Below are 24008 nucleotides of genomic sequence, written 5' to 3'. Positions count from 1 at the left end.
TCGCATCTTTGAAGCTAGCACTACCCAACGACATGATGACAGCCGACGCATGTCCGGCAAACATGCATTTCAAGTCATGATGTACTGCTGACTCATAGATCCGAAGCTGCTGCAAGGCTGACCTCTCACGCAAAGCCATCACTGAGCAGGCGAGATAATGTCCCGGGCATCCATCTCAATCGAAGGCTTTGGATGAGTTGATGCCCTTCACGATTCCGTACGACACTCCAGCAGCGGCACCACCGATGAATAGCGTCTGCAAAGCACCCAACGCCGAATCGCGCTGCGAGCATCCTGTGACTCTGGACTTCGTATACCCAAAAGCCAGCAGGATGATGCTGGTGATGCCGATGGATGCGATCAAAGCCTCCGAGACTCGCCGAGTGGCAAAGTATGGGATCATGGGCAGTAGGCCGCCTACACACCGTCAGCGCACTGCCCTCGTACCCACACCAAGCAAAAGATCTGACCAAAGAAGTAAGAGACACCCATCACCAAGCCCTCCATCCACGCCATCTTCGTGCTCGGCTTCTCAAGCTTGAGTTCAAAATCCATCATGAACTTCACCCACATGTCCACATCCTTCTTCAGACAATCCACTACAGGCACAACAGAAGTTCTCGCAATCCCATACTGATCAAAGATCTCATAAATCTCTTCCTCCTCTGCAGCAGCACATTCTGCCACTTCTCTTCGTTCCCGCCTTCATATAAATGTCAGCACAACACTTTTTCCGCGCATATTCCCGCTTCTCACTTACTCTTCCTCAACCTCATAATGCTTCTGATCAGTCACAGCAGCAAGATAAGCCCCCAGACCCATGGAGATCGAGCCCGCGAAGAGCTCAGCCAGACCTCCGATAACCACAATTTTCGACGAGCCCAAAGAGGAAAGTCCTGCCGTCAGCGCGAAAGGAACCGTAAGACCATCTGCGAATCCAATGATGCTGTCGCGGACGAAGATGCCATTCGCAGCATGTTTCTCGGAATGACTATTCTTCTCAGGATCTTTGATGGCAGGAGGTTTTTTCGCGAAGCGCGCTGTCGAGAGACGAGGAATTTTCATCGTGGAAGGAGAAGTAGGTGATTCCAACCAGGTATGACAGATACTTCGAAAGAAGAAGGTAGGTGTATAAGACGTACATTGATATATGCCACCTCCAATGAGGCACGAATGACATTTCTGCGACATCGTTCCTGTCTTCCGAGACTTACAGATCTATACAATCTATGGATCTGATACGCATTGGCAAATGGAATCGTTCGGAGCCTGGCGTACATGCGCTTGACTGTGTGGCAATGAAACGCGATTGCCTCCAGTGAGGTCTGCTGAAGTCGAGATTACCTTGTGCGTAAGTGGTCGGGCAGGCGCATCTGTCATGAGGGTGGAACCTAGGCCAAGCGGGAGCAACGTGTATGTGTAAAGGTACGACATGGAAATTCTTGGAAATTTGGGTTACTGAGTTGCGATGTCACGAGGAGGTGGACTTGGTGATCAATTTTAATCCACATCTTCAGTTTGGTAAATTCAATGTACGAGACGAGCTGAGACAGATAATCGCTTGCTCTCCTCTGCCGAGACAGTGAAATGCTGTCATTGCCATGAGAAATTAAGAAAATCTCTATTTTCTATGTGGTCGCTCAAACTCTGAAGCGTTATTCATCTTCCACGCTCTCCTCCCACGACCCGAGCACAAAAGTTCCCTCTGTGCATCACGAACCAAGGACTTGGCCTAGAGTCAGTACGAGCATGGACAGTTGAAGACGCCGGGAGCCCGGCAGACTCCAAACCGCCAGCCTTGGCAGAAAGGGCTGTTACATTTCATGAGCTGCAGCTTAACTGTGTTCCGAACCTGTTGAATGACTGTGGTCCAAATTGACCACATCCGAGGTAAGAATCACATGTTCCGCCAATTCTGCGGCCGAGATGGCCGGGAAAGCCCTCTGGTGGTGGTTGATTGACCACAATGGTATCTGGAAGCTTGATGTTGGGAAGGCCGAGACCTCCTGGCAGCTCAGGCAGGCCATCTTGAATTGTTCGAGTATTTTGAGCTCCTTGATGAGGAAACGGGATAACGAGCGACGGATGGCAAGACAATTGATTGGGTCGCCCTTAGCCTTTATATGGGCTTTCGCTGGATCGTGCTCTCACGAGTGCCGCCTGAGGAAAATTGGACAGAGCTATAGCACTGGGCCTTTCGAAGGCATCGTAGATGTTCGAGATGATAAGACTTCCAATGCTGGCAGGAGATCGCTTCTCATTGCTTGTTAAGGCCATGCGCGTGTCCGCTGGTCGAGCAGTGATCGCTCCCAGCAAATCGATGTCACGGTGTAGACGGCAAGATCGGCTGGGCGCCAACTCAGCCAGGGCTTCCCGAAGCCGAGCACACAACCAAAGGGGTTCGAAACGAGGACCATTGTGTCGAACCAAGGCACCAGATCGCAAGGGAATCGTTGCATAGCTTAAAGGCCTTCGCCAAGCCTTGCGCAGATGGTAACAAGGTGTACCAGCCATCCAGCCATTCCTGTCGATTCTTTCAGGCCGCCTCTTGCATGACTCAAAAACAACAAGAATAGGCCCGAGACATGCATGTGACCTCAGGCCCAAATAGAGCGGCATACAGTATGCCGGTCTGGGATGATCATACCATCGTTCCATCGTGAGCATCTATGCAACTGAGCTCAGGCCGTATTCCTGACTGGTCAGCTGGAGCCGGCTTGTGCGCTCAGGTCCCGGAGCTTGGTGCGGTCGTTGCTGCGCTCCGAACTCCAAATCAGTTGGACTCGTGAACCGATCATCCTGGACCAGGCTGTTGAGCGAGGATGGTAAAGCTACAACACAGCCAGGCGCCGTCTTGAGACTTGTCCTTCCTCCAGTGGAAGATGTTCAGAACAGAACGGCGAATGCCAGCCGGCATGCCAGTGATTTCGGTAAACATCTGAACTTCAGCATATCCATCCTTCTCGCGGACTTCAGTAACGGCGCTCACATAGTGCAGCTGCAATTCTGGGTTCTTCTGAACAACCTCTTGCCTAAAGCAGCATGTCGTGAGTCGGTTGGAATGACGAAGCGATGGTTGCGGAGTGTCATTACCTGTTCTGAAGCAATTCTTCCACAGAATCAGCATTACGCTGTCCAGAAGCATGTGCAGCGAAATTCGGAGCGAAGTGGTGCAGCAGATGCTCACATTTGAAGTCACGAGCATTTAATGCATACAGGAATTGCCAGCAAATAGCCTCAAGCTCGGATGCGTCCGATGCAGGCTGTGCCGTGCCCACATCGCTAGGCGTCGAAGTCGAAGCTTCGGGAGTCGGGCTGGTATAGCATGTGAGAAGCAGATTTAATGTATGTCGAAAGGTCTTACAGCATAGCTTTGAAAGAGATCATCGCCTAGTGCGAATCGCGCCCCGAATGTATTACTGGAGATCTGTATCCTGTCGTGCCATGGAGCGAGCTCGAACTCGTGAAGTCGCTCGTGGTTCAGAGGTGTACAATGAGATTCGCTGACTCAATATAGTCGAATGCAGAGAATGTTGGGATGGCCGTAAGACAGGTCATGAGGTATGCCGATATTGACACCTCAAATCTAAGGCCACAAATCTTGACCGCGGAGATGGAAGCCGGGTCGCGATTTCTCCTTTCGACAGTGGATCAACTTCAATGCTCAGTTGATCTTATTCACGCAGAGGCATCGGCATCGGCATCACACGGCCATTTCAACTGCCATGTCCTTCCTGTCGCCATCAACGAGACCTCTCTTTTCAGCAGACACAGCGAATTTTGTATGCAAGACATGCCGGCGCAATGCAGCTTCGTATCGAAGAACGAGAAAGCTTCTGCGCGTGAAGCAAGATCCTTCATTTGCGCCAGCGACGACAGAAACAAAAGACCACATCATTTTCAATCCACCGCCGAGCGTGCCTAACGTATACCACACACCGAGCAAATTCCTACCCCAGTCGGATCCGCGAAGAAAATTGTACGAAGAGGCATTATCGGCATCGAAATCTGGAGCACGAGCGCCTACAGAGAAAACATCAATCTTGGCTCGAATAGCGGCGCAGCGTCAGGCAACGCAAGTCAATGCGAAGAGTCTGAAGCCTGTACGGCCCGAGTACGAAAAACAATATCATCTCACCCAAGTAGAAATTGATGAAATTATAAGATTGAGGACGGAGGATCCATACTACTGGAGTCGAGTGCGCCTAGCGGAAAAGTTCAAATGCTCACAATTCTTCGTGAGCTTATGCGTGACAGCACCAGAGCGCGCGAAGCAAGCCGAAGCAAAGATTGATGCGATCAAGGATAAATGGGGTCGAACGAAGAGTGAGGCCAGACTGGCCAGGTCGGAGAGGAAGAAGCTCTGGGGCAGAGATGCGTGATTGTAGGAAAGATGATGGCAAGAAGACCATCACCATCAGAAATGGAATCGTCATTGGACGCCCACAAGACTTCTGGCACCGACGAGATCTCACGCCCTCGTGAGCAGAACGGCCATTATCCATGAGGGAGGGTCGCTGCCAGCTGTGCTGCATCTACCTGGAGAAGCATTGTCTCGGTAGCGTATGGCAGCGCAACCTTTGGACGTCCATCCGAACCTGCCTCGCCTCCTTTCGAGCCTGGCTTCCAGAGCACAAACTGGCAGCATCGCAGCGCCGCCATGTCCAAGAGCGAGGAGGGGTAAAGAAAGGGCAAAGCGCGGCACACTGCAGTGTAAATATAGCACATGCTGTAAGATACCAATTGATGAGAGGCTGTGGTAATCTCAGAGATCAGGCCGCCACACTACAGTACAGGCGTCCGTCACGATCTTGCGATCGCCTGGCAAGGTCCTATCACTCCGATCATAGTGCTTGATCTTGCGGCAGAATCACCCACTGAGGAAGCACCTCAATCAAACAGTATTTTGGAAGTCCTTTGATGCTCTACGGAGGCGTCGCCAACTTTAGACACTAATTTGCGTCGAGAGATACTGAACTAGGGCACAAACTTACAATTGGAGCCAACGCAATATCAAATTGGTCTTCTCTGCTTCTTGGCCATGCACAGCTATGCCACAAACTGTCTCCCCACCACAGGACGTGTTTTAGCATATTCTTTTCTCGGTACGTGGAAGTGCTCCACTACGAGTAGAATGAAAGCCAAGACTGACCTAGCCAGCCTTCTGCCTTCGCAACGGCACGCGATAATCTCACCCCTCGCCAATACCGCAAGGGAGTACCATTTACTGCCTCTGTTCTAGCGGGAGTCTTACCGATGAGACCCTCACACAAACCGTCTGTAACACATACCATCAGGCGACTACATTGTTTCGAATAGCTCGGATGGAAGTCCTTTTGCCGGCGAGAGCGCACTATCGCGCCCGCAGCCACTCTCTGAATCACTCGCCATTCGCAGTGCTTCAGCTCCGCTATCCAGATCTCGGACGTCGAGGACTGGAATCAGTCCTGTTACACAGTCTCTGGCCAGGCGCAGTACACCGGCTACTGCTTCAAAAGGACCGTGGAAACGGCAATCGAATGCAGCGATGGAAGTCATGGATGTCCAACTGGCCAAGAAATGTGCTGAAGCAAGTCATCATATCATGAAAGCGTTTCCGAAATCATCTCTGCACAAAGTTTCCCGGAAGTTCTCTCCGCTCAGTCTGCGTCCCTTCCAATTCCTGAGGCGGTGGCATCTGACTTGCAGCACTCAACTCCCCCGGCGGCTGCTGCTTCTTCTGATGCTCAACCGGAGCCTTAGATTCCTCCTGCGATGCATATGTCGGCAGTAAAGGCGTATGTTCTCGTGACGCACCTCCTTCTGTCGCCACGTTTTCCTCCTCAGCACTGTGACTGCTTTTCCTCCTCACAAGAAAGAATGCCAATCCTCCAATAATCGCCACCCCGACCAACCCACATGCTACACCAATACCTGCTTGTGCTCCTGTGCTCAATCCACCACCACCACCACCACCACCACCACCACCTCCTCCTCCTCCAGTACTGTTTCCCCTTCCATTGTCCCCGGTAGTCCTCGCAGTCCCAGTCCCAGTCGCCGTCCTAGTAGCAGTCCTCGCCGTACTCCTAGTAGCAGTACTAGGCAAAGCCCTCCACTCATTAGGACTCAAAGCCTGAAAAGTCTCCAAAGTCGGATGATCACATTTAAAGCCATCATCTCTACAACAATGCCATAATTGTTCCGTACGATTCCATCTGATAGATGTGTGCGAGTTGGAAGCTGGCCGAGAGTCAGCGATGACTTCCAATAAAAGCTCCAGTCTTTCCACTGGTGCGCACTACGTTCGCTTCCTGCACGCCCTGGGACAAACATCATCTTTATAACTCCCATCCGTACACCCACCCAAATAATATCCTGTCCCTCCTCGTCATCCATTAGGCCAGTGACATATGGAGTCCTCGCCACATTTTGAGCCTTTGAGACTGCAGAGAGATGCCCCGGTAGGTGTGGGTTGGGTGTTATTACCGACGTACCAGCCTGGTGAGGCTTTGGAGATGATTCGATTGGAAGTTTTCCAGAAACATTGGGAATCTGGAGTTTGGGCGGAGACAGAAGTACCAAAGTAGAAGAAGAGGAGTAGAATGATGGACATGTTGGACGGGGAACAGGTGAGTGAGAAGCGCGGATGCCACACGCGACGAGGTCGTGGCTTTTACGGTATAGGTGAAACTTTCGAAGGAATCATAGGGTATAAATTAAGCCAGCGGACTTGATGCGTTTGGGAAAGCGGCAGCGGCAGCGTTAAGCTTAATAAAAGCTATTCGTGAACATTTTCTTCGAGGATGGCTGTGATCGGCACTTCAGCCGCACAACAGGAGTAATTGTGAGTGGTCGACTTCCACTGTGCGTTCGCAGATTATTGGGAAGCTTGGGGTTGGCTTCGATGGTAAGCTTTTCACGTGCGAGCAAAGTGGTGAATGATTAGCAGGTTGCGAAGCTTTTGATCTCTTACGATCCAACCACACCATGCTGATGGGATCTCTTGACGTCGGCAAGCCGGCTATCCTGCAACATTTTCAGCAGTCTTCTCGCCATTGACGCCAATCTTCGCAGCCTCCCTTTCTCCATTTGTCGTTGGGGTGAACAATTTCGCAATCGCCTCGACAGTGGTGTTGCCACCACTGAGAATCACACCGATGTTCCATCCTTCGTTGCCAGCCATGCTCTCGACCAATAATCGAAACTCTTCATTGTAAAGCACAACCGCTAGTGTCGTAGCAGCAGAAGGCTCAATGAACAACTTTGCCCTTTCCATCGCCAGTCGTAAAGCAGCCTTGATCTGCTCTTCGCTCACGCTGAAAATACTCTCCAACTTGCTCTTGTCCGTAATGATACTCCAAGGTATCTCACCGACAGGCGTTCTCAAACCGTCAGCGATCGTCAAAGTCTTGACTTTTTCGATCCTCTTTCCCTGCTTTAACCCCAGCTCTGCATCATTCGCACCTTCGAAGTTTGGTTCGGCGCCGAAGACTTTGATCCCGGTCCCGTGAAGTGCAGTGCAAATCCCACTCAGCATTCCTCCACCACCGATTGGTGCTATAACTGCATCCAAACCTGACTTCTCTCGACTCACGCTCAAGTCAGGATGTTGTGATATCAAGTCTTTCGCCTGCTCTTCCAACTCCAAAGCCTGAGTTCCTTGTCCCAAGATGATATCAGGATGATCATAAGGTGGGATCAATGTCGCGCCCGTCTTTGCTATCACATCTCTTACGACAGCTTCACGCTCATCAGAAGTCGAGCCTGAGAAGATGACATTGGCCCCATGACTCTTGGTACCAGCGATTTTGGAAGGCGTGCTTATCGTGGGCATAACGATGTGAGCCGGGACGCCATGAGTTTTGGCAGCGAGGGCGAGAGCTTGAGCGTGATTGCCTACCTTTGCATATCAGAAAGATCGGAGAGTCTATATCATGGAGGTTTGTCTGGCATACCGCTGCTGTGTGTGACTACACCCGTCTTGCGAACATTCTCCAGGCCCTTTACTTCGATTAAGCGGCCAAGCGCATGGAATGCACCTCGTGCTTTGAAAGCTCCAATCCTCTGATGATTCTCGCATTTGAAGAATAACCTGATCTTTGGATTTGCTGTCCCATTACTTGTCTCGCCAACTGGTCGGCCCTCGTCTCTTTCTGATTGTGCGGTCGATGCTATTCTGTTGAGAGTTTCGCAAGTGACGACTGGCGTACGATGGATATAAGGCTCGATGCGTTTATGTGCATTTTTGACGGACTGCCGCGTGAGCGGTGGGCATGTGCTATGATCTGTCATTCTTCGAAGAGCTGCGGCGTGTCCAAGCTGGAATGTTTCTGAGGTGATGAGCCTCGGAAAATATTTCTGCCGAAACTTTGAAGCGTTGTCGGCGCTGGTTTCGCACACTCATTATGGCGAATGCTTGGTATATGAGTCCAACGTATACCGGTGGCTTGCATGATGGCAGAATCGAGGGGAAAAATCTAGAGGCTTCTGTTGCTGACACTCTAGCATCTTAACTCCACGCCTTTCCTACTCACTGTAAGATACTTGACTCCCTTGTACGGTTTTACATCTGGTCCAAGACCACGACTCTTCTTGGTGTCCAGGAGTAGACTGTCAACCTTTAAACCGCTCGCTAACCATCCTTTCACACTGAAGCTCAAGGTAGCAGAGCTGGGCATGAGTTCGGCGTTCCTATCACGCCTGCTTGGGTCGTATCCATTTAAGCCAGCATCGACTCCGCCATTTTTGGCTTGCTGAGCGCTCGATTCGTCGTTATCGTAATCGTAAGTCGTAGCACTCATACCATTGACAACACTAGAATTACCCTCTTCGCCATCGTCGAGCAATGGCCCTTGCACAGTACACCTGAGCACTGCTCCGCCAGGACCGAAGTCTTTGGGCGGTATTCTCCATTCCACGCTACCATCAGCTGGACTCCAGTGAGCTTCACCTTTGGTAGGGCGAATGTCGCTCAAGTTCCTCACAGTAGCGGGAAGTGGTATGTGCACAGTCAAGTCCTCCAGTGCAGGCGCCTTGGAGTCGCCAGTAGGTCCTCTGAAAGCTGAGCCACCGGCTCGACCTGATGAGCTGAGATGAGACTGTAGCGAAGCGGCTGCTGCTGATGTGCCTATGGACGATGGTCTCGCACGAACCTCGAAGTCTGCACCCGAGTGTCCCAGTCCAGTAGTGATCTCAATGGTCGCTGGAAGATCCAGCTTGTTCGAAGATGATCTCGAAGTGCTGAAGTTTATTTCTGGGCCTAGCAGGTCTGCTTCGTAGCCACAAAGTGCGAAACGTCCATCAGGAGGGACAAATGAGAGAACGCCCTCACTCTTCCATCTGCTCAATCGGACGCATGGGTGAAGTACCACACGCTCCATCACCATTCGTAACTGGTCGCCGCGCGTGCCCATCCCAGCGCCTTTGCCGCCTGTGCTTAGACTCAGCAGCAGATCTGGCACCCCACTAACTTTGGAGTTGAAAGCTATACTGCCATGCGAGAAGGCTGATAGAGTTCGACCTGACGGCGCCATGGTCACAGATAGCGACTCTACAATGTCCACGTATAATTCATTGCTCGTGTGCTTCACATTGCTCCGCCGCCATGGAACTGCTGATCCTTGTGCGCTCTGAGCAGGCTGTAGTGTTCTTGAGAGACCTCCTGCTGGACCAAATGCAGGACTCGCTCCAGGGATTCCAACACCTCCTAAAAGATTCTTGAGCACACCTGGGCCTGTCTCTACGACATCTCGCAGCGCATTTGCTTCGCCTTGACAGATGACACCAGAGTCGGCCATTTCGGCCACGACCTGTGCAACAATATCATAGTTTGCTGAAAGCTTTGTCGCAATCAATGGACTTCCCAGAAATTCTTCCAGAGCATCTGCAACCCTGTGCAGAAATTCGAGGACAACCAGTGGCTCAACATGGTTGGTGGCTGGCGACAGGAAGAGCAGATTGTCTTGAACGATTGAAAAGAGGACCGTTGGCGGATTGGTAGAAGTGATTTGGATCACGCTCGGTCGCGGCGATTCATGCTGGAGGTAGAGCGGGAGGACTATGGATGCTGCAGCTGGTCGGCCTGTGTAGACATGGTTGAACAGCACAGTGCTTGGTATAGTCTCAGTAAAAGTGTGCCAGGAGTTCGGCCAGTCTGCTACTTACGTACTTGTGCTCGTCGTAGATGTATAGCGCCTCAATCGCGCTCATTTTGTGCCGGTGCTATCTCATGGCTCGTTGTCGTGTGAGTTATGATGCTAATTGGATGACTTCACATGCGAATGGAAAGGTGGGCTGTGGTAGGGAGGCCTATACGTACCAGATTGTCAATACAGCACTTCTGACCGTAGCGACAACAACGCAATCTTTGCTCCTTCAAGTTCTTTTTAATATATCTTTTTATATAGAGGAGTTATAGCTTAACAATGTAGAACAAAAATACTCTAATTTGTATCTATTTTTAGAAAATAATAAAATTTCTAGTCGTTACCTATTGAATTTATAGGCTATATAGCCTAAAAGTCTAATTTAGAAGTTTAACAATTTTAGCATTTTTTAGGCCTTAGCATACTATTTTTAGTAATCTAAAATCTAGATCTTATAGTTTCATCTTATAAAAATCTAAATATCAATTTATATATTATTATATAAACTATTAGTAATATAATCTAGAAAGGAATATTATTTTCTTACTATATTCTCGTTAGTTTATCTTTTTATTTAGAAGAGCTATAGCTTAGTAATATAAGACAAATATACTTTAACTTTTATGTATTTTTAGAAAATAACTAAAACTATTATAGCTATATACTAAGATTAGCCTAAAACTCTTAGGTAAAGATTTTAAGATTTTAGTATTTATTAAGCCTTAGTATACTATTTTTAGTAATCTAAAACCTAGACCTAAAAGTTTTACCTAGTATAAATATATTTTGAGATTCTTATTTTAATACGCTTGCTATTAGTCTTAAAATCCTAAAGCGAATATTCTCAACAATTGTAGGCTTAGCAATTTAAAGTTTACAATTCTTAAGAATATTCTTTTCTAAGTTATAAGACTATTTATAGCTTATTTAAAGTAAAAGCTTTAATATAGATTCCTACTAGGTAAAACTATTAGGTTTAGGTTTTAGATTACTAAAAATAGTATACTAAGGCTTAAAAAAAGCAAAAGTCTTAAAATCTTTATTCTAGAATTTTAGGCTAATCCTAGTAGATAGCTATAACAATTTTAGTAATTTTCTAATACTAGATTAAAAACAGATTATTTTTGTCTTATATTACTAAGCTATAACTCGTCTAAAGAAAAAGATATACGAAAGGGAACCTAAGAAGAATTTAAGTTTTAAATTCTAGATTATAGAACTAATAGTAGCTATATTACGAGAAAAATCTTAAAATAGATTTTTATTAAGTAAAACTATAAGGCCTAGTTTTTAGATTACTAAAAATAGTATATTAAGACTCAAGAAAACGCTAAAATTCTAAAATCTCTAACTTAGAGTTTTAAGCTATATAGCTTATTAATTTAGGAGGCAACGACTAGAAATTTTAATATTTTCTAGAAATATACATAAATTAGAGTATCTTTGTCCTATATTATTAAGCTATAACTCCTCTAGATAAAAAGATATATTAAAAAGAACTTGTAGGGGCAAAGATTGCGTTGTGAATTCTTCATTGACAATCTGGTGTGTATAGAGCTCCGTCGTGTGGCCTGTGCGCTTCACTCCGCGCAAGCTTGAACTTCTGAGCCTCGGAGTTCGACTTCGCGCAACCACAGACATTAACACAACACATTCCGGAGCGTCTTCACACTCAGGATGAGCAGATACCACGAGCTGTAGTGCAACAACTCCGATCCCACCGGCCATTTGGGACATCTCTTAATGGCTTCCGATCCAGAACCAGCCGTCGCTGGCACGAAACGACCACACGATGCCTTGGACGACGCGCCTCAGAAGAGGCGACGAGTCCGACGTGGCGCGCTGCGACATGTACAACAACGTCCTACAGATATCGAACTAGCGCCGCAAGATCCAGTCTTCGTGCAAGGTCAGATCCTCAAAAGCATCAGCGCAGCCCTAGTGATGGCAGGCTACGACTCGGTCAAGCCTTCAGCGCTCGAGATGTTCCGCGCACAGGTGGAAGAATACATGCTGCAATTTCTGAAGCAGGCGCGAACATCTATGCATGCCAACAGAAGGACAAGGCCGACAGCGCTAGATTTCGCTTCAGCGCTTGCACAGACACCAATAACGCACACCGCTTCTCTGCTGGAGCCTCAACTCGATCTAGAGCTACCGGAAGATATCTCATATCCTTCCATTCCAGAGCCAGATCATGCGCCTCCACAAGCTCCAGACTTCTCTACACTTCTCCAACCGCTGATTGAGCAAAAGCCGCCAACGTGGATACCAAATCATTTTCCGGCACTCCCGCCACAACATGCGTGGAAGCAGACACCGGTGTTCCCCGCAAGAGAGAAAGATGCGCGGCAAATGCGCAAGAAGGCGACTGAGGAAGGCATGCTGGCAGAACAGGCATTAAGGAAATTGGCGGCTGCTGCAAAGACCAGCGCGATGCATGCTGAGAAGAGAAGAAGCAGCGTTTTGAGCGGCGAAGGCCGGGCTAGAGAACCAGCAAGATCGCATAAACAAGGGACGAAGGTGCATGAGGATACATTTGGAGACGTGCTGCGCGAGGTTGGTGGCGTCGAGGATGCCATGGAGTTAGATGGAGCGACGAACGTGAGGGATGGCATGGATCAGGGAATGCCAGAAGGTGTCATGGTCAATCACGATCTGGTGCATTGGCGAAGACAGCAGAGAGGACTCCGGGCATAAGGCTGAGTCATGCGTCATGGACCGATGAGCGCCATGTATCTCGAAGTGAGATTGTTTGAACTACTTAGCGTGGCGTTGGCAGGACCTTGCCTTGGGAATATTCATAGCGAGGCAGCACCGCGCTTCTGTATCATGAGCTGTGTGAACAGCAAGTTTCGAGCATACACATTGCTCTGCTACCCGCCTGCATCTCGTTCATTTCCTTTCTGCCTTCCTTCCCATGAAGCCCAGGTCACGTGCAACAAACAGACCTAGCCTCACCTCACTTTCCGGCCACATTAACTCCATCATATCGGTCCTCCCAAGCTGTCGTCTCAATCGTTGCGCCATTCGCACATCTACGTATTTCTGTCAGCTACCTGACCATAGGCCACTGGCGCTTCATCGCCAGCACACTCACTGTCTGAACAGCCGAAACACCGGCTCGCAAACGACTTTACTTTTTGGATCATTCCTCGGGCCACTGAGCTCGCAATTGTACTGTATCAATTCTTTGAGCTCACAATCCTGCAAGTTCTTGATCTGTGGTTTTCTCCGCTTTCCGCTGGGCAGTGCGTTGATCTTGTCCGTCAGCTCCGAGGCGTGGAAGGCTTCGACCAGTGGCGGCATTTCGTCGACAGCCAGCAGAAGAGTATTCAAGCCAGGCGATGTGATTCCCTTTAGGGTATCATTGGTGAAGGAAGGCGATACGGATTACTTTCTCGGGAACGATGAAAGCAGGAAGAAAAGATGAGCGCAGCAGATCTGGGGAAGAGGTTGCTGGCGGAGGTTGAAGAAGTTGGCTTTGATGAGGTAAGTACGGATGGTTGAGCTCAAAGACACAGGCTGACTTAGTACAGATCCTGAACACACTTCGACTCCAAGATGGCCATGAACGGAAGTATTTCGACATACCGCAACTGGATTCTTTCCTGCAGTGCATGCAGGAAACTCAGAATGCGACGTCTAACCTTCAAAGCTCTTCGCCCATGATCGAGATCACTTCGCAACGGCCATGCAGCGGCAAGACGAATCTAATGTACCATATGATTACCACAGCTGTGTTGCCCTTCAATCTCGGAGGCAGACAAGCGGCCGTCATTTTCCTGGACACGGACAATCACTTCTCCGCCACTCGCCTCGCTCAACAGATGCGCAAGACGATTGTAACGCACACCAGGGAAGAATTCACCGACGAAGAGTCACTATATCAAACTTTAGAAGACAGCCTAAAGCACGTTCACGTCCTCCGCCCACAATCGCTATCCGCTCTGATCACAACTCTTAATAGCCTTTCAGACTACCTCTTCGACCCCACAAGACACAAATCTTTCGACCGAGCAATCAGCTTCATAGCTCTGGACTCAGCCTCAGCATTCTACTGGCAATTTCGTGCCGACGCCGAAAACGCAGCTCTCCAAGCATCATTCAAAACGAAAGACTCTACAACCAAAGTCCAACAACCGACTGGATACATCCAGCTAGCGGCCTCACTGAAGAACGCATCCCGAATCCTCTCAGCTACCATAATCTACACAACCCGAGATTTCAACCCTCCTCAAAAATCCCCAGGCGGCCACTCGTCAGCATTCTTGCTACCAGAATCTCACTCAATCCGACCATCTTTACCACCGCCTTGGCCGAATCTCGCTACTCTTCGATTGATTGTTCGTAGAGCACCGATCAGGAGTCTTCCGGCTGAAGTCACTGTAGAGGACGCAGTTCGAGAAACGGAAATGAGGCAGAAAGTTGTTGCTCAAGGGAAATTCGAATGTTTCGTGAACGAATGGGGATTAGATGAACGAACATTACAAAACTTGAGAGAGAAAGGCAGTATGTTCGAGTTCTTCATTACAAGCCAAGGTATCAAGATTGGGGATGGTCCGGAATGAGGAGGATTGGTCGTCATTCCTAGCTCTAGTTCAATTCTGTCTACTTCTATACCCGAAACTTCTTTCTTTCTGTCGACACAGGTCTGCTCTGACTCAAACCGAAAATTTCTCCAAAAACATCTCAATACTAGGCGCTTTAGCAACCCGACTCACAGCAACTGCTTTCCTGACATCATTCAACAACCCTTCAGGCCCACAAGCAGCAATGAGCACCCTTTCATCCTCACTCAGACCTTCCACCGCACCACCCACGAGAGCCCTCACGTCCGGTCTGCCAGAAACTTCCCTCCTTACTTCTTCTCGCGAACCTCTCACAGCCACACGACTCAAATTGCCCATAGATCCCAATTTCTCTTCATCGCCAATGAATTCTTTCTCAACACTACTCCTCTCACTAACATCATTAATGCCTCCTTCCCTCTCTGCGGTACAAAAGACCTTAACATCAACTCTCCTCTCCTTCCCAAGTTCTTTGAATTCCTCCGCAAACCATTCCAAACAAGCCGAATCCCTCACACACCAGTAAAACTGCAAGACCCTCGTATCCCTCGGCGTCTTTCTTTTTCGAATCCATTCTAAAGCCAAAGCCATGGTAAACGTCACTCCAGAACCTCCAGCAATGAGCAAAACTTTTTGAAAGTGCTCGTGGACGTTGGGGACGTGGCCATAAGGACCTTCAATACTGGCTTGGAAATGCATGACACTGGGGTTCGAGCAAGCGGTGTCGTAGAGGGATTGAGTAAACCCGGCGCGGGATTTTATGAGGAGTGTTGCTTGAGGTGAGGCGGAAACGAGGGTGAATGGATGGCGTTGGAATTTTTTGATGGAGGGGATCCAGAGGAAGACGGATGAACCTGGGGCTGCGGAGATGGGTTTGTTGAGTTTTACGAGAGTTGCGTTGCCGGGGAGAGGGTGGAGTGTAGCAGTCGAGTTGTGGTAGATCCATCGGGAAAATCTGAAGGTTTGATCTGCGAGCCAGAGGCCTCCCGCCAAGCTTGTAATAATGAAAGCTTTGATCGTGTATTCTGGCCTATGCAGTCCTAGAGCGATGATAATGATCCCGACGAGGATGATATGAGCTGCGTAAAAGACTTCGTAGACACGTTTCCGGACAGGTCCGATTGAAGTTGCGAGGAGAGCCAGCATAGAGAAACCTGAGACTGCACCGGCATATTCTTTGGGGTCTGCCAAAACGGACTGAAATCCAGATTCGAAGAGGAAGGCGGTGTAGGTTGTGGAGTGGAGAATCATGTAGAGAATTGTTGTATAGCCGACACAGCGGTGCAAAATGTTGAGACTATCGAAGGAGTGGCCGGCTAGGGGAGATAATGGGGTGTTTTTGAGACCCAAAAAGACTGTGAGGAGGAGATTGAGGAGAGCTATCCTACATCAAGAACGTTAGTGTGGCTTGAAACTGGCAGTCAAGTGTCAAACTCACCATCCGAATCTCTTCGACAGCATGGTTTTCATGGGGGCGTTTTGAGGGCTGTCGTAGAATGTCAAAGCTGCATTGATAGCAAAGTAGAGCATTGCCAGAGTGAATTTTCCGGGTAGGATTGTCACTGGTCCTACTGATCGTGCTGTGCTCAGTCGTTGCATGGGACCTGCGATTGCTCTCACTGTCGACCGTAAAGCATTTGGTTTCCGTGACAAATGTGTGCTGTACAATTTTTGTGACCAGTGCGAGACGACGCACAACCCAACCAGTAGTCCTGTTGCTGCGGCCCAGTATCGTGCTGTGCTGTGATTCTTGGCAAGCCATTCTGCAAAAAGAATCTCTCTTCTTTGCTCCGCTGCAGCGGCGGCAGCGGCGGCAGCTGGACTCTGTGCGCCAGCCGACATGGTGATACAATATGCAATGGATGTGAACAATGTACGAGAGCTCTTGGGTATGTGTCCTAGAATAATGAAGCCGAGGATGCAAAAAGATCTTCGAGAGGCGAGCTCTGAGTAGCTCGAAGTCAATATGCACTTGCCTTTCCTGCTCGAATCCGACGGCTGGAGTGGAAGCGCTCATATACCTACTGTCCTAAACACACACCGTCGCCATGCATGAATGGTGCATATCGTCAACTCAGCACGCATACCGCTCTGAATCCTGGCTCCGGCAGATGAATGCCAAAGAATCCGCTAGGAGCATGGACTTCCGAAAGCCACGAGCCATCTTCACGATTTGCACAAAAGGCGGAGTCGCCTAGTCGCCCAGTATCTGTACCAGAGGCGATGCGAACCAGAGGATGTTCGGATCAAATCATCATGGAAAATCATGATGAATGACTGCGCCAGAAGCTGGGCACGCACCGGCTTTTCGCATGATTCGTGCCATAGTGCACCGCAAGGCAGAAGGATGTGGTTCAGATGCTGCAGCCCGTGCAGATGGGAAGATAGAGAGAAGCGTTCGAAAGCGTTGTGGATGCCACCGAATACCCGAGAGGCATGCACGCAGTCCAGCCCCGACAAATGGCCGTCATGATCATTTTAGGTCGTCGAATGAAAATCAGTCGGTGCCTGAAATGAATGCAAGCCTCATGTAGCTTATGTGCTGCCGCGTGGACTCGTGTTTCCAAAGCTTGCTGACTGTCAGAAAACGCCGTGTCTCAGCAAGACACCAGCCACATTGCTCAATCGCGACATGCTCTCGTCTGCCCATCAAGACCGATGGCTGTGAGTTGGCATGTGCGGTCAACGGAGCAAGGAACAGAGTCTCGTGTGCCGATGTCTGATGCACCCATCTTGATATCGTCTCTCAGTGATGGTGCTGTATTCAATGTACATCAAGCACAGCTACATCATCTGACAAAGATTGATACGTCGATAAGGGTTCCCGAATGTTTCTGTCCTGGTTTATGGGTCGTTGAAGAAAGGCGGAAGGACCGTCGGACTTCAAGGAGAGCCGACGGCAGGGTGCAGCAAGCTTAAATCTTGCCCAACTGCATGCAGTTCACGAGAAGATTCCCTGAGACAGATGCCCGAAGCATTGAGAAAATGCTCGAGTGGTTCCGCTGCTGATTGCAGATGCGAGGACATAAGACACGCAATGAGCGAAGATTGCCGGAATCCTTCCTGGCTTCCATCAATCCTGCGGCGAGTGAACCCCTCTCAGAGGCCGGAATCCCGAATGCTTGAATTCTTGGAGTCGCATGTGCTCTTGTGTTGTAAGCATATAATCCTCGCACCTCACTGCTTGCTGCAAAAGCCGAACAGTGCTGCTTATCTCCAAGCAATCAGACTCATGCTGGACCCTTACATCTGAGCTCTTGGGGCTTGCGTACACGCATTGGCACTGTGTGTCAGCGACGAAGACGTTGCGCTGTCTCTTGGTTGTGGGTCGTAGGGCTTTAGATGAACGTTTTCTCATTCGATGATGTCTCTGAGTCCAGATGGTTCGCAGCCGTCGTTGCGCTATCCCTGCCATGCTGCGGATTTGGCAGGATCACATTCCAGCGCTCGATTCACTTTTGAGTCTTGGCTTTCAGTTCCTCTTCTGCGACCAGATTGAGGACCTCCTGCTCTGCCATCCAGACTCTTACAGACTCCATTACCTTCTCCAAGGCTTGGCCACCTGCAAGTACATCGTCGAGGTTTCTCAGGTCAAGACCGCTACGGTGATCGCTTACTCGCTGCTGCCCAAAATTGTATGTTCGGACCTTGTTTTCTCTGCCAACCTTGCCTGCGCCAGCGCCACGGCGAAGTTTGGCTATCTCTTCTTCGCGTTCTTCCCGCCGATTCTGCGCTATCCTGCTCCGAAGAACTTGCCATGCCTTTTCGCGATTTGTGAGCTGACTCCTGCTGTCTTGCATGGCAACTACTATGCCCGATGGTGCATGCGTCAGTCGTACTGCGGATTCGGTCCTGTTAACGTGCTGTCCACCGGCTCCGCTAGCCCTCATCACCTCCGTCTTGACATCCTGAGGGTTCACGTAGTAATCACTATTCGGATCATCGAAGCTGTTCTCCCCCAATTCACCCTTGCCATCATCTGCCACGCTCGGCAGGACCAGCACACTTGCGGCTGAGGTGTGTGTCCGCCCTTTGCTCTCAGTGGCAGGAACGCGCTGCACACGATGAACGCCTGCCTCGCAACGTAAAATTCCGTATGCTCCTGGCGTCTCGACTTCCAGAACAGCTTCTTGAACGTGGGTATCGGATGCGGCGGCAACGCCAGTCGATTCGGAGGTTTCGAGCTTCAAAATTGTAGCGCGAAGATCGTTGTTTGAGCAATAAGCCTGATACATGCGCAGAAGATCGCCAGCAAAGAAGCCAGCTTCGTCTCCGCCTGCACCGGGACGAATCTCGAGTAGGCATGGAAGATGCGCGAAAGGGTGCACCGGTATGAGGCTCGTCTTCAGATCTGCAGTTGCTTGTCCAATGCGCTCGTGTGTAGGCGCAACATCGTCCTCTGCCAGTTCCCGCAGCTCCTTGTCGGATGATTTGAGGAGTTTTTGGAGCTCCTTCAGAGTTGAAAGTGCCTTGTCGTATTCTTTTATTGCGGTTGCTGTTTTTGATATCTCGCCGATTCGCTTTGCGCACTTCGCATCGTAATCGGCAGCGAGCTGTTCAGTGAGTTTGCCATGTTCTGCGGCGATGTTGCGAGCTCTCGAGAGCAATGCAGGAGAGATGCTACCGTCGGCGGCTGCTGTTTGGATATCAGTCTACGAACCAGATAGCAGCAGTTTACTTATATGCACCTGTACTCTGCGCACATCTTTGAACTTTCAGCTGACGATTGATGGGCCGCGTAAGCTTTCGCATGCATTGCGAACAAATCCGAGGCGTGAACATTGAGAAGAACAGTGATGCCTCGTACAAACTTTTGAGGATCGCGTTTTGGGGAAAGCCCGAACCCGAAAACCCGATGACAAGTTGACAACTGCTATGCGGCAATGCACAGTATCCATCACCACCAACACAAATGAGTAAAACTTATTGAAATCACATACAGACAGTGTATCTCTCGCTGTATGCCCCAGTGACGCTTTCTGGTCAGCCTCTCCATGCCATGCGACGTTCGTAGCTGCCACGGATGTATCATACTCAGCAGTTATCTGCATGCAGCCCATTTCCGTTCACATGTTTAAAACTCCTCCCCAGCACCACTCAACATAGATGTAGCCATAGACAGCAGTTTGCCCATCTGCTGCTCGTCGAGCGACTTGGTAACCTCCAGCAGCATCAAACGCTTCTCAATTTCGGACACAGGACGGAATCCCGATTCGCGGCCGGCGAGGTCGATGGGCACGACCCGATTATCCGTGTTCTTGTTGACTTCCTTGGCAGCTGCAGTCTTCTCTGCAGTCTGAGGGCCGCTCTTGTCGATGTCGTTAATCGACTTGACAACATCAAAGTCGCCTCCGATGCCGCTTGCTACCTCATCCCAAATCTTGAAGTAGGGGAGCCCATACGCTCGATACGACTTAGCTGTGATTGGTGTTGCTGGAGGATCGAGACCCGTGACCTCTTTGAATGTCTCAGAGTTGAGGATCTGCACGTTGAAGATGGTGCCATTTGCAGAATCCCAGCGGCGAGTATCATCAAGTGTGTCCTGAAGAATAGTCTGGCGAATGAAGCCTCCTGCACCCAGGCCCATCTGAGCGGATTTCGAGGCGTTCCGGTCAATGCTGCGTTGGTCACCACCGCCGCGAAGACGCAAGAGGAGACGCATGGTGCCACCCTACAATAATGGTCAATCTACAGCCAAACGTATGCATGGGAGCACTCACCTCCTCCACCCCAGATACTCGGTACCTGCCGTCCTCGTAGTTCTTGCGTTCAACACATGCGCCTAAGTAACATCCTGCGCGAATTAGCGAGGACGATCTAGCAGTCAGGCTAACAAACAAATACCGTCTTGCAACTGTTGCCCATCAGCAATGAGACGCTGTTGGTCTGGTGGAATACCCTCCCTATCCTGGATCATCATTTTGATGTCATCGATGGTGTTCAATTTCGTGGCTCGAAGAGTGATAGTCTTTCCAGTCAGCGTCCTGACGAAAATTTCCATGCGCTTCACGTCGAAGTGCGACGCCTTTGGGTCCATGGTGAAGATCGGCGTCTTGACCGGTGTAATCTCAATCTGCAGCCCACCAATGCTTTCTTCGCCTGTAATTTGGGATTCGACGGAGTACCCACTGCCCAGCGGCATGGCCACGAACTGCCGGACACGGCCATCAGTCTGAGCGACACCATTCAGCCATTTCTGCTGTGGAGTCACGACGTAACCTTGAAGACTCTGTCTGAGGTCGAGACGTTGCAGGCGGCGCCGAATCGTGTCCGCGGTCTCCCGCGCTGGCTCGCCAGAGACCGCGTTGACACCACCGATGTAAATTTTGATTGCAAACGGCTCCTTGCTCTCGAATTGAATCCAGCACGCCTCGTGCTGGTACATTGGCAGCAGAAGGCCGCCCTTTTGCTTCACCGATGCAGGGAGCTTGTTCATGTACAGCGTGTTGAATAGTGGGAAGCGGCCGAGGCTGGGCGGAAGCTCATTCGTGTCACCACTGTCACTAACGCGCACTGTACGGTGGAATGAGATCTTCAACTGCTGGTCATAGCCGAGGCCGACGCTCCTCGATACTGTGTCACGGTAAGCATTTCGCGCACGGAACGCGAAGACAAGTAGCACTGACCGATAATGCGATCCTGCTCGAGGCTAGAGCCAAGGGGGGCCTTGCTACCCTCATAGCGCGCCTTCGACATCGTTGATGATGATGTCGGATGGTCTTTGACTGTGAGCGACTGAAATCCGAAGTAAGTTCAAACCGAAGCTCAAACGGCACAGCGAGGCAAGAGCTCGCCGCGCCAAGCTTTCACATGTGGCCACCCGCCTTCGTCCGGCCGTCCTCTGAGTCTACATCGGCAGTGCGGTACAACCTGTGACACCAAGTCAAAGTGCTTTTGAATACAATATGATTCGTCTATCTAGATTCATGCAGCTTGTTGGTATGGGTGGGAAACGCCATCGCTTTGCAATGTTGCTCGCGCTTCCATGAGCTGCGAGTGTGAGCACATGCCGTAGCATGCTGTCGTCGTGAAATCGCTGAAGTTTTGGAGAAAAGCTCACAAACCGCTAGGCCATTGTCCTCCACCTGGTCCTTGTGACCTTCATGTTCCAGCTAAGAGGCCTGTGAGCGCGAGCGCTGGCCCGCTAAGTGCCGCTCCGTCCAAGCCTGATTGCTCATCGAGCCGTGACTTCGTGCGTCGTAAATATGAGCAGTTTACAAGTCTGGGTCCTCCTCGTCAGGAAGTGGCATGTTGGCCGCATCCTGCATTTCCTTCTGTGCAGCCTCCATGGCGGCCTGGTCGACCTGGACCTCTGGTGGTGCAAGAGCTGGAGCAGCGACGAATTCCTGGTGATCTATTAGTCTCTGATTTTTTGGAGGGATCGAAATTTGACATACCAAAGATTGATTGCCCACAAGCTTTCGTGCGAGCCACAAGAATGGCTTCTCGAAGTTGTAGTTGGACTTGGCCGAAATGTCGTAGTACTGCAGGTTCTTCTTGCGATGGAAGGTGATGGTCTTGGCCTTGACCTTGCGCTCCTTCACGTCGACCTTGTTGCCAGTAAGAACGATCGGGATGTTCTCGCAGACGCGGACGAGATCGCGGTGCCAGTTTGGAACGTTCTTGTAGGTGATACGAGATGTGACGTCGAACATGATGATGCCGCACTGGCCGTTGATGTAGTAGCCATCACGGAGACCACCAAACTTCTCTTGTCCTGCAGTGTCCCACACATCGAACTGGATCTGGCCGAGGTTCTGCAATCATGTCAGTATGCCACTCTTTCTCCTGCGATCCTTCTCGATTTTGCTTACGGTGGTGAAGCCAAGTGGGTGGACCTCGACACCGAGCGTGGCAATGTACTTCTTCTCGAACTCTCCGGTCAAATGGCGCTTGACGAAGGTGGTCTAGATAATGCTCGAGTCAGCTTTCTGCCCATTATTTCTGCTCCGCTGCCAGATGGTCTCTCCTGCGCGCAGCTCGACCATCACTGACCTTTCCGGTGCCGCCGTCACCGACAAGCACGAGCTTGAAAGTTGGAGTTTGGCTCTCGGCCATGTTGTGCGGTCGTGCGTGAGTGTGATTACTGTTGTCTGTGGATGCGCAGTCGCTGATGTGCAGTCGCTGATGTGCTTCGGTTGCCGCTTCTCGTGGTGATGGAGTGCGGTTCGAGGTGGTGTTGGTGGTGATAAGAGTCTGGTGATTCGTCTGAGGAACAAATTGTTGATGCGGGCTTCAGAAAATGTCCGTGCGTTCTTTCCTCGCCCTCATCCGTTGGGTGTCTAGGCGACGAGGTGCCTGCGCCTGCCTGCCGTCATCTTCACCGCCAAGCCCCTCTTCACTTTTTCCACGTTCACATGCCGAGCCAGCACTTCATGGCCATTGTTTTCACTATCGGCCACAGAACATAGACCGTCAGCCAGCATGCCATGCTCAGGGCTCTCAGACAGCGTCAGCCATCTTCGTCAGGCGCGGTGAGCCACCCATGCCAGCCTCGAGGCGCCAATGAGATTCTGCAAAATGCCCAACTCCACGAATCCGAGCCCAATGAATGTCGCTGCCAACACACGCTGGGTCTCGCAGACAGCACATGCAGTGCTCAATGTGTCTTTGCCATCACCTCGTACTTCATCACACATGCAGTCCGATACACTCGGTAGGCTGGTCAGGAACACGGTGATTTAGAACCTCCCGACGGCACAAGGAAAATCGAACAGGCCAATTTTCTTTTACTGCGGCTGTCTCACTTGACCGACAATTTCAAACCTCTTTCACATCGCTCTCCTACGACCCTGACCAGCTATGCGAGCACAATTTGGTTCCGCCTCTTGCGGCAAAGATGATTCAGTAGAGTCCAGTAGACGCACCACAGTTCGGGCAAAGGTAAGCATCGTCGAGATATCCGCAGACCTCCGAACCAGACATCGTTTAGGGTCCTCTCAAATTCTCATATTGCATATGCACTCGCAAGTGCCATGCAGCCTTCGGTCACAAGATAATTCGTTCTTCCCGTTCTTCTGCATGCTTGATCCAGAATGGAGGTCAAATCACCATTTCCGGACAATCAGTACGAGACCACACCTTTGCTACCATGCCGACACTCAAGCTGGAATCGCTACATGAAACTCGATGCGCGGCAATACCCAAGGCTGGAAGAGCAAAGAGGTATCATTGCATCAAATCGCACTCTTCCAGGACAAGTAGCCCCGCCCACAGCACTGGAGTTGTCCTTTCACTTGACCTGCCTGTGCAGCTTTTTGGCCATTCCAGTCGGCTGGATATCGATCAACTGGCTCGCTAGGAGTCATACTGG

At 50.3% G+C, this 24008-nt stretch overlaps 13 protein-coding genes across 13 annotated transcripts; 3 read left to right on the top strand and 10 right to left on the bottom strand.

Moving 5' to 3' along the window:
• Positions 1 to 175: 175 nt before the first annotated feature.
• On the bottom strand, positions 176 to 1065 carry MYCFIDRAFT_137140 (uncharacterized protein; the record flags this gene model as incomplete). The annotated part of the gene is made up of 3 exons (XM_007928141.1): positions 176 to 417; positions 471 to 703; positions 761 to 1065. 3 exons carry the CDS (start codon positions 1063 to 1065, stop codon positions 176 to 178), a joined length of 780 nt encoding a protein of 259 aa, XP_007926332.1.
• A 563-nt stretch (positions 1066 to 1628) lies between these two features.
• MYCFIDRAFT_174464 (uncharacterized protein) lies at positions 1629 to 3387 on the bottom strand (the record flags this gene model as incomplete). Its single annotated transcript, XM_007928140.1, has 9 exons — positions 1629 to 1639; positions 1671 to 1811; positions 1853 to 2146; positions 2190 to 2556; positions 2597 to 2632; positions 2677 to 2809; positions 2841 to 3182; positions 3217 to 3315; positions 3365 to 3387. The coding sequence occupies 9 exons, from the start codon at positions 3385 to 3387 to the stop codon at positions 1629 to 1631; spliced, it is 1446 nt and encodes a 481-aa protein (XP_007926331.1).
• Positions 3388 to 3797: 410 nt separating this feature from the next.
• Positions 3798 to 4783, top strand: MYCFIDRAFT_164250 (uncharacterized protein; the record flags this gene model as incomplete). Its single annotated transcript, XM_007928139.1, has 1 exon — positions 3798 to 4783. A coding segment is annotated over one exon (585 nt), but the record flags the coding sequence as incomplete, so codon positions are not given.
• Positions 4784 to 5301: 518 nt separating this feature from the next.
• Positions 5302 to 6592, bottom strand: MYCFIDRAFT_80538 (uncharacterized protein; the record flags this gene model as incomplete). The annotated part of the gene is made up of 3 exons (XM_007927806.1): positions 5302 to 5564; positions 5797 to 6065; positions 6474 to 6592. The coding sequence occupies 3 exons, from the start codon at positions 6590 to 6592 to the stop codon at positions 5302 to 5304; spliced, it is 651 nt and encodes a 216-aa protein (XP_007925997.1).
• Positions 6593 to 7000: 408 nt separating this feature from the next.
• Positions 7001 to 8271, bottom strand: MYCFIDRAFT_80537 (uncharacterized protein; the record flags this gene model as incomplete). Its single annotated transcript, XM_007927805.1, has 2 exons — positions 7001 to 7875; positions 7935 to 8271. 2 exons carry the CDS (start codon positions 8269 to 8271, stop codon positions 7001 to 7003), a joined length of 1212 nt encoding a protein of 403 aa, XP_007925996.1.
• Positions 8272 to 8470: 199 nt separating this feature from the next.
• MYCFIDRAFT_51492 (uncharacterized protein) lies at positions 8471 to 10215 on the bottom strand. Its single transcript, XM_007927664.1, has 2 exons — positions 10148 to 10215; positions 8471 to 10089 (listed from the first exon to the last, which is right to left on the bottom strand). Exons 1-2 carry the CDS (start codon positions 10186 to 10188, stop codon positions 8481 to 8483), a joined length of 1650 nt encoding a protein of 549 aa, XP_007925855.1. The 5' UTR covers positions 10189 to 10215; the 3' UTR covers positions 8471 to 8480.
• A 1552-nt stretch (positions 10216 to 11767) lies between these two features.
• On the top strand, positions 11768 to 12926 carry MYCFIDRAFT_211209 (uncharacterized protein). The gene has a single exon (XM_007928138.1). The coding sequence runs from the start codon at positions 11868 to 11870 to the stop codon at positions 12822 to 12824; it is 957 nt and encodes a 318-aa protein (XP_007926329.1). The 5' UTR covers positions 11768 to 11867; the 3' UTR covers positions 12825 to 12926.
• Positions 12927 to 13086: 160 nt separating this feature from the next.
• MYCFIDRAFT_35795 (uncharacterized protein) lies at positions 13087 to 13433 on the bottom strand (the record flags this gene model as incomplete). The annotated part of the gene is made up of 2 exons (XM_007927525.1): positions 13087 to 13162; positions 13225 to 13433. The coding sequence occupies 2 exons, from the start codon at positions 13431 to 13433 to the stop codon at positions 13087 to 13089; spliced, it is 285 nt and encodes a 94-aa protein (XP_007925716.1).
• Positions 13434 to 13553: 120 nt separating this feature from the next.
• Positions 13554 to 14624, top strand: MYCFIDRAFT_80534 (uncharacterized protein; the record flags this gene model as incomplete). The annotated part of the gene is made up of 3 exons (XM_007927804.1): positions 13554 to 13616; positions 13742 to 14470; positions 14601 to 14624. The coding sequence occupies 3 exons, from the start codon at positions 13554 to 13556 to the stop codon at positions 14622 to 14624; spliced, it is 816 nt and encodes a 271-aa protein (XP_007925995.1).
• A 164-nt stretch (positions 14625 to 14788) lies between these two features.
• On the bottom strand, positions 14789 to 16537 carry MYCFIDRAFT_80533 (uncharacterized protein; the record flags this gene model as incomplete). Its single annotated transcript, XM_007927803.1, has 2 exons — positions 14789 to 16079; positions 16134 to 16537. The coding sequence occupies 2 exons, from the start codon at positions 16535 to 16537 to the stop codon at positions 14789 to 14791; spliced, it is 1695 nt and encodes a 564-aa protein (XP_007925994.1).
• A 1023-nt stretch (positions 16538 to 17560) lies between these two features.
• Positions 17561 to 19477, bottom strand: MYCFIDRAFT_153663 (uncharacterized protein; the record flags this gene model as incomplete). Its single annotated transcript, XM_007928137.1, has 2 exons — positions 17561 to 19328; positions 19384 to 19477. 2 exons carry the CDS (start codon positions 19475 to 19477, stop codon positions 18148 to 18150), a joined length of 1275 nt encoding a protein of 424 aa, XP_007926328.1. The 3' UTR covers positions 17561 to 18147.
• A 529-nt stretch (positions 19478 to 20006) lies between these two features.
• Positions 20007 to 21233, bottom strand: MYCFIDRAFT_98942 (uncharacterized protein; the record flags this gene model as incomplete). The annotated part of the gene is made up of 3 exons (XM_007928136.1): positions 20007 to 20313; positions 20396 to 20432; positions 20540 to 21233. Coding segments are annotated over 3 exons (1038 nt in total), but the record flags the coding sequence as incomplete, so codon positions are not given.
• A 336-nt stretch (positions 21234 to 21569) lies between these two features.
• Positions 21570 to 22880, bottom strand: MYCFIDRAFT_87708 (uncharacterized protein). Its single transcript, XM_007928135.1, has 4 exons — positions 22691 to 22880; positions 22510 to 22602; positions 22093 to 22452; positions 21570 to 22041 (listed from the first exon to the last, which is right to left on the bottom strand). The coding sequence occupies exons 1-4, from the start codon at positions 22751 to 22753 to the stop codon at positions 21910 to 21912; spliced, it is 648 nt and encodes a 215-aa protein (XP_007926326.1). The 5' UTR covers positions 22754 to 22880; the 3' UTR covers positions 21570 to 21909.
• Positions 22881 to 24008: the final 1128 nt, after the last annotated feature.

This window comes from Pseudocercospora fijiensis (assembly GCF_000340215.1).
Source record: "Pseudocercospora fijiensis CIRAD86 unplaced genomic scaffold MYCFIscaffold_4, whole genome shotgun sequence".
Taxonomy (NCBI): Eukaryota; Fungi; Ascomycota; class Dothideomycetes; order Mycosphaerellales; family Mycosphaerellaceae; genus Pseudocercospora; species Pseudocercospora fijiensis.
This window is presented reverse-complemented; position numbering and strand designations above follow the sequence as displayed.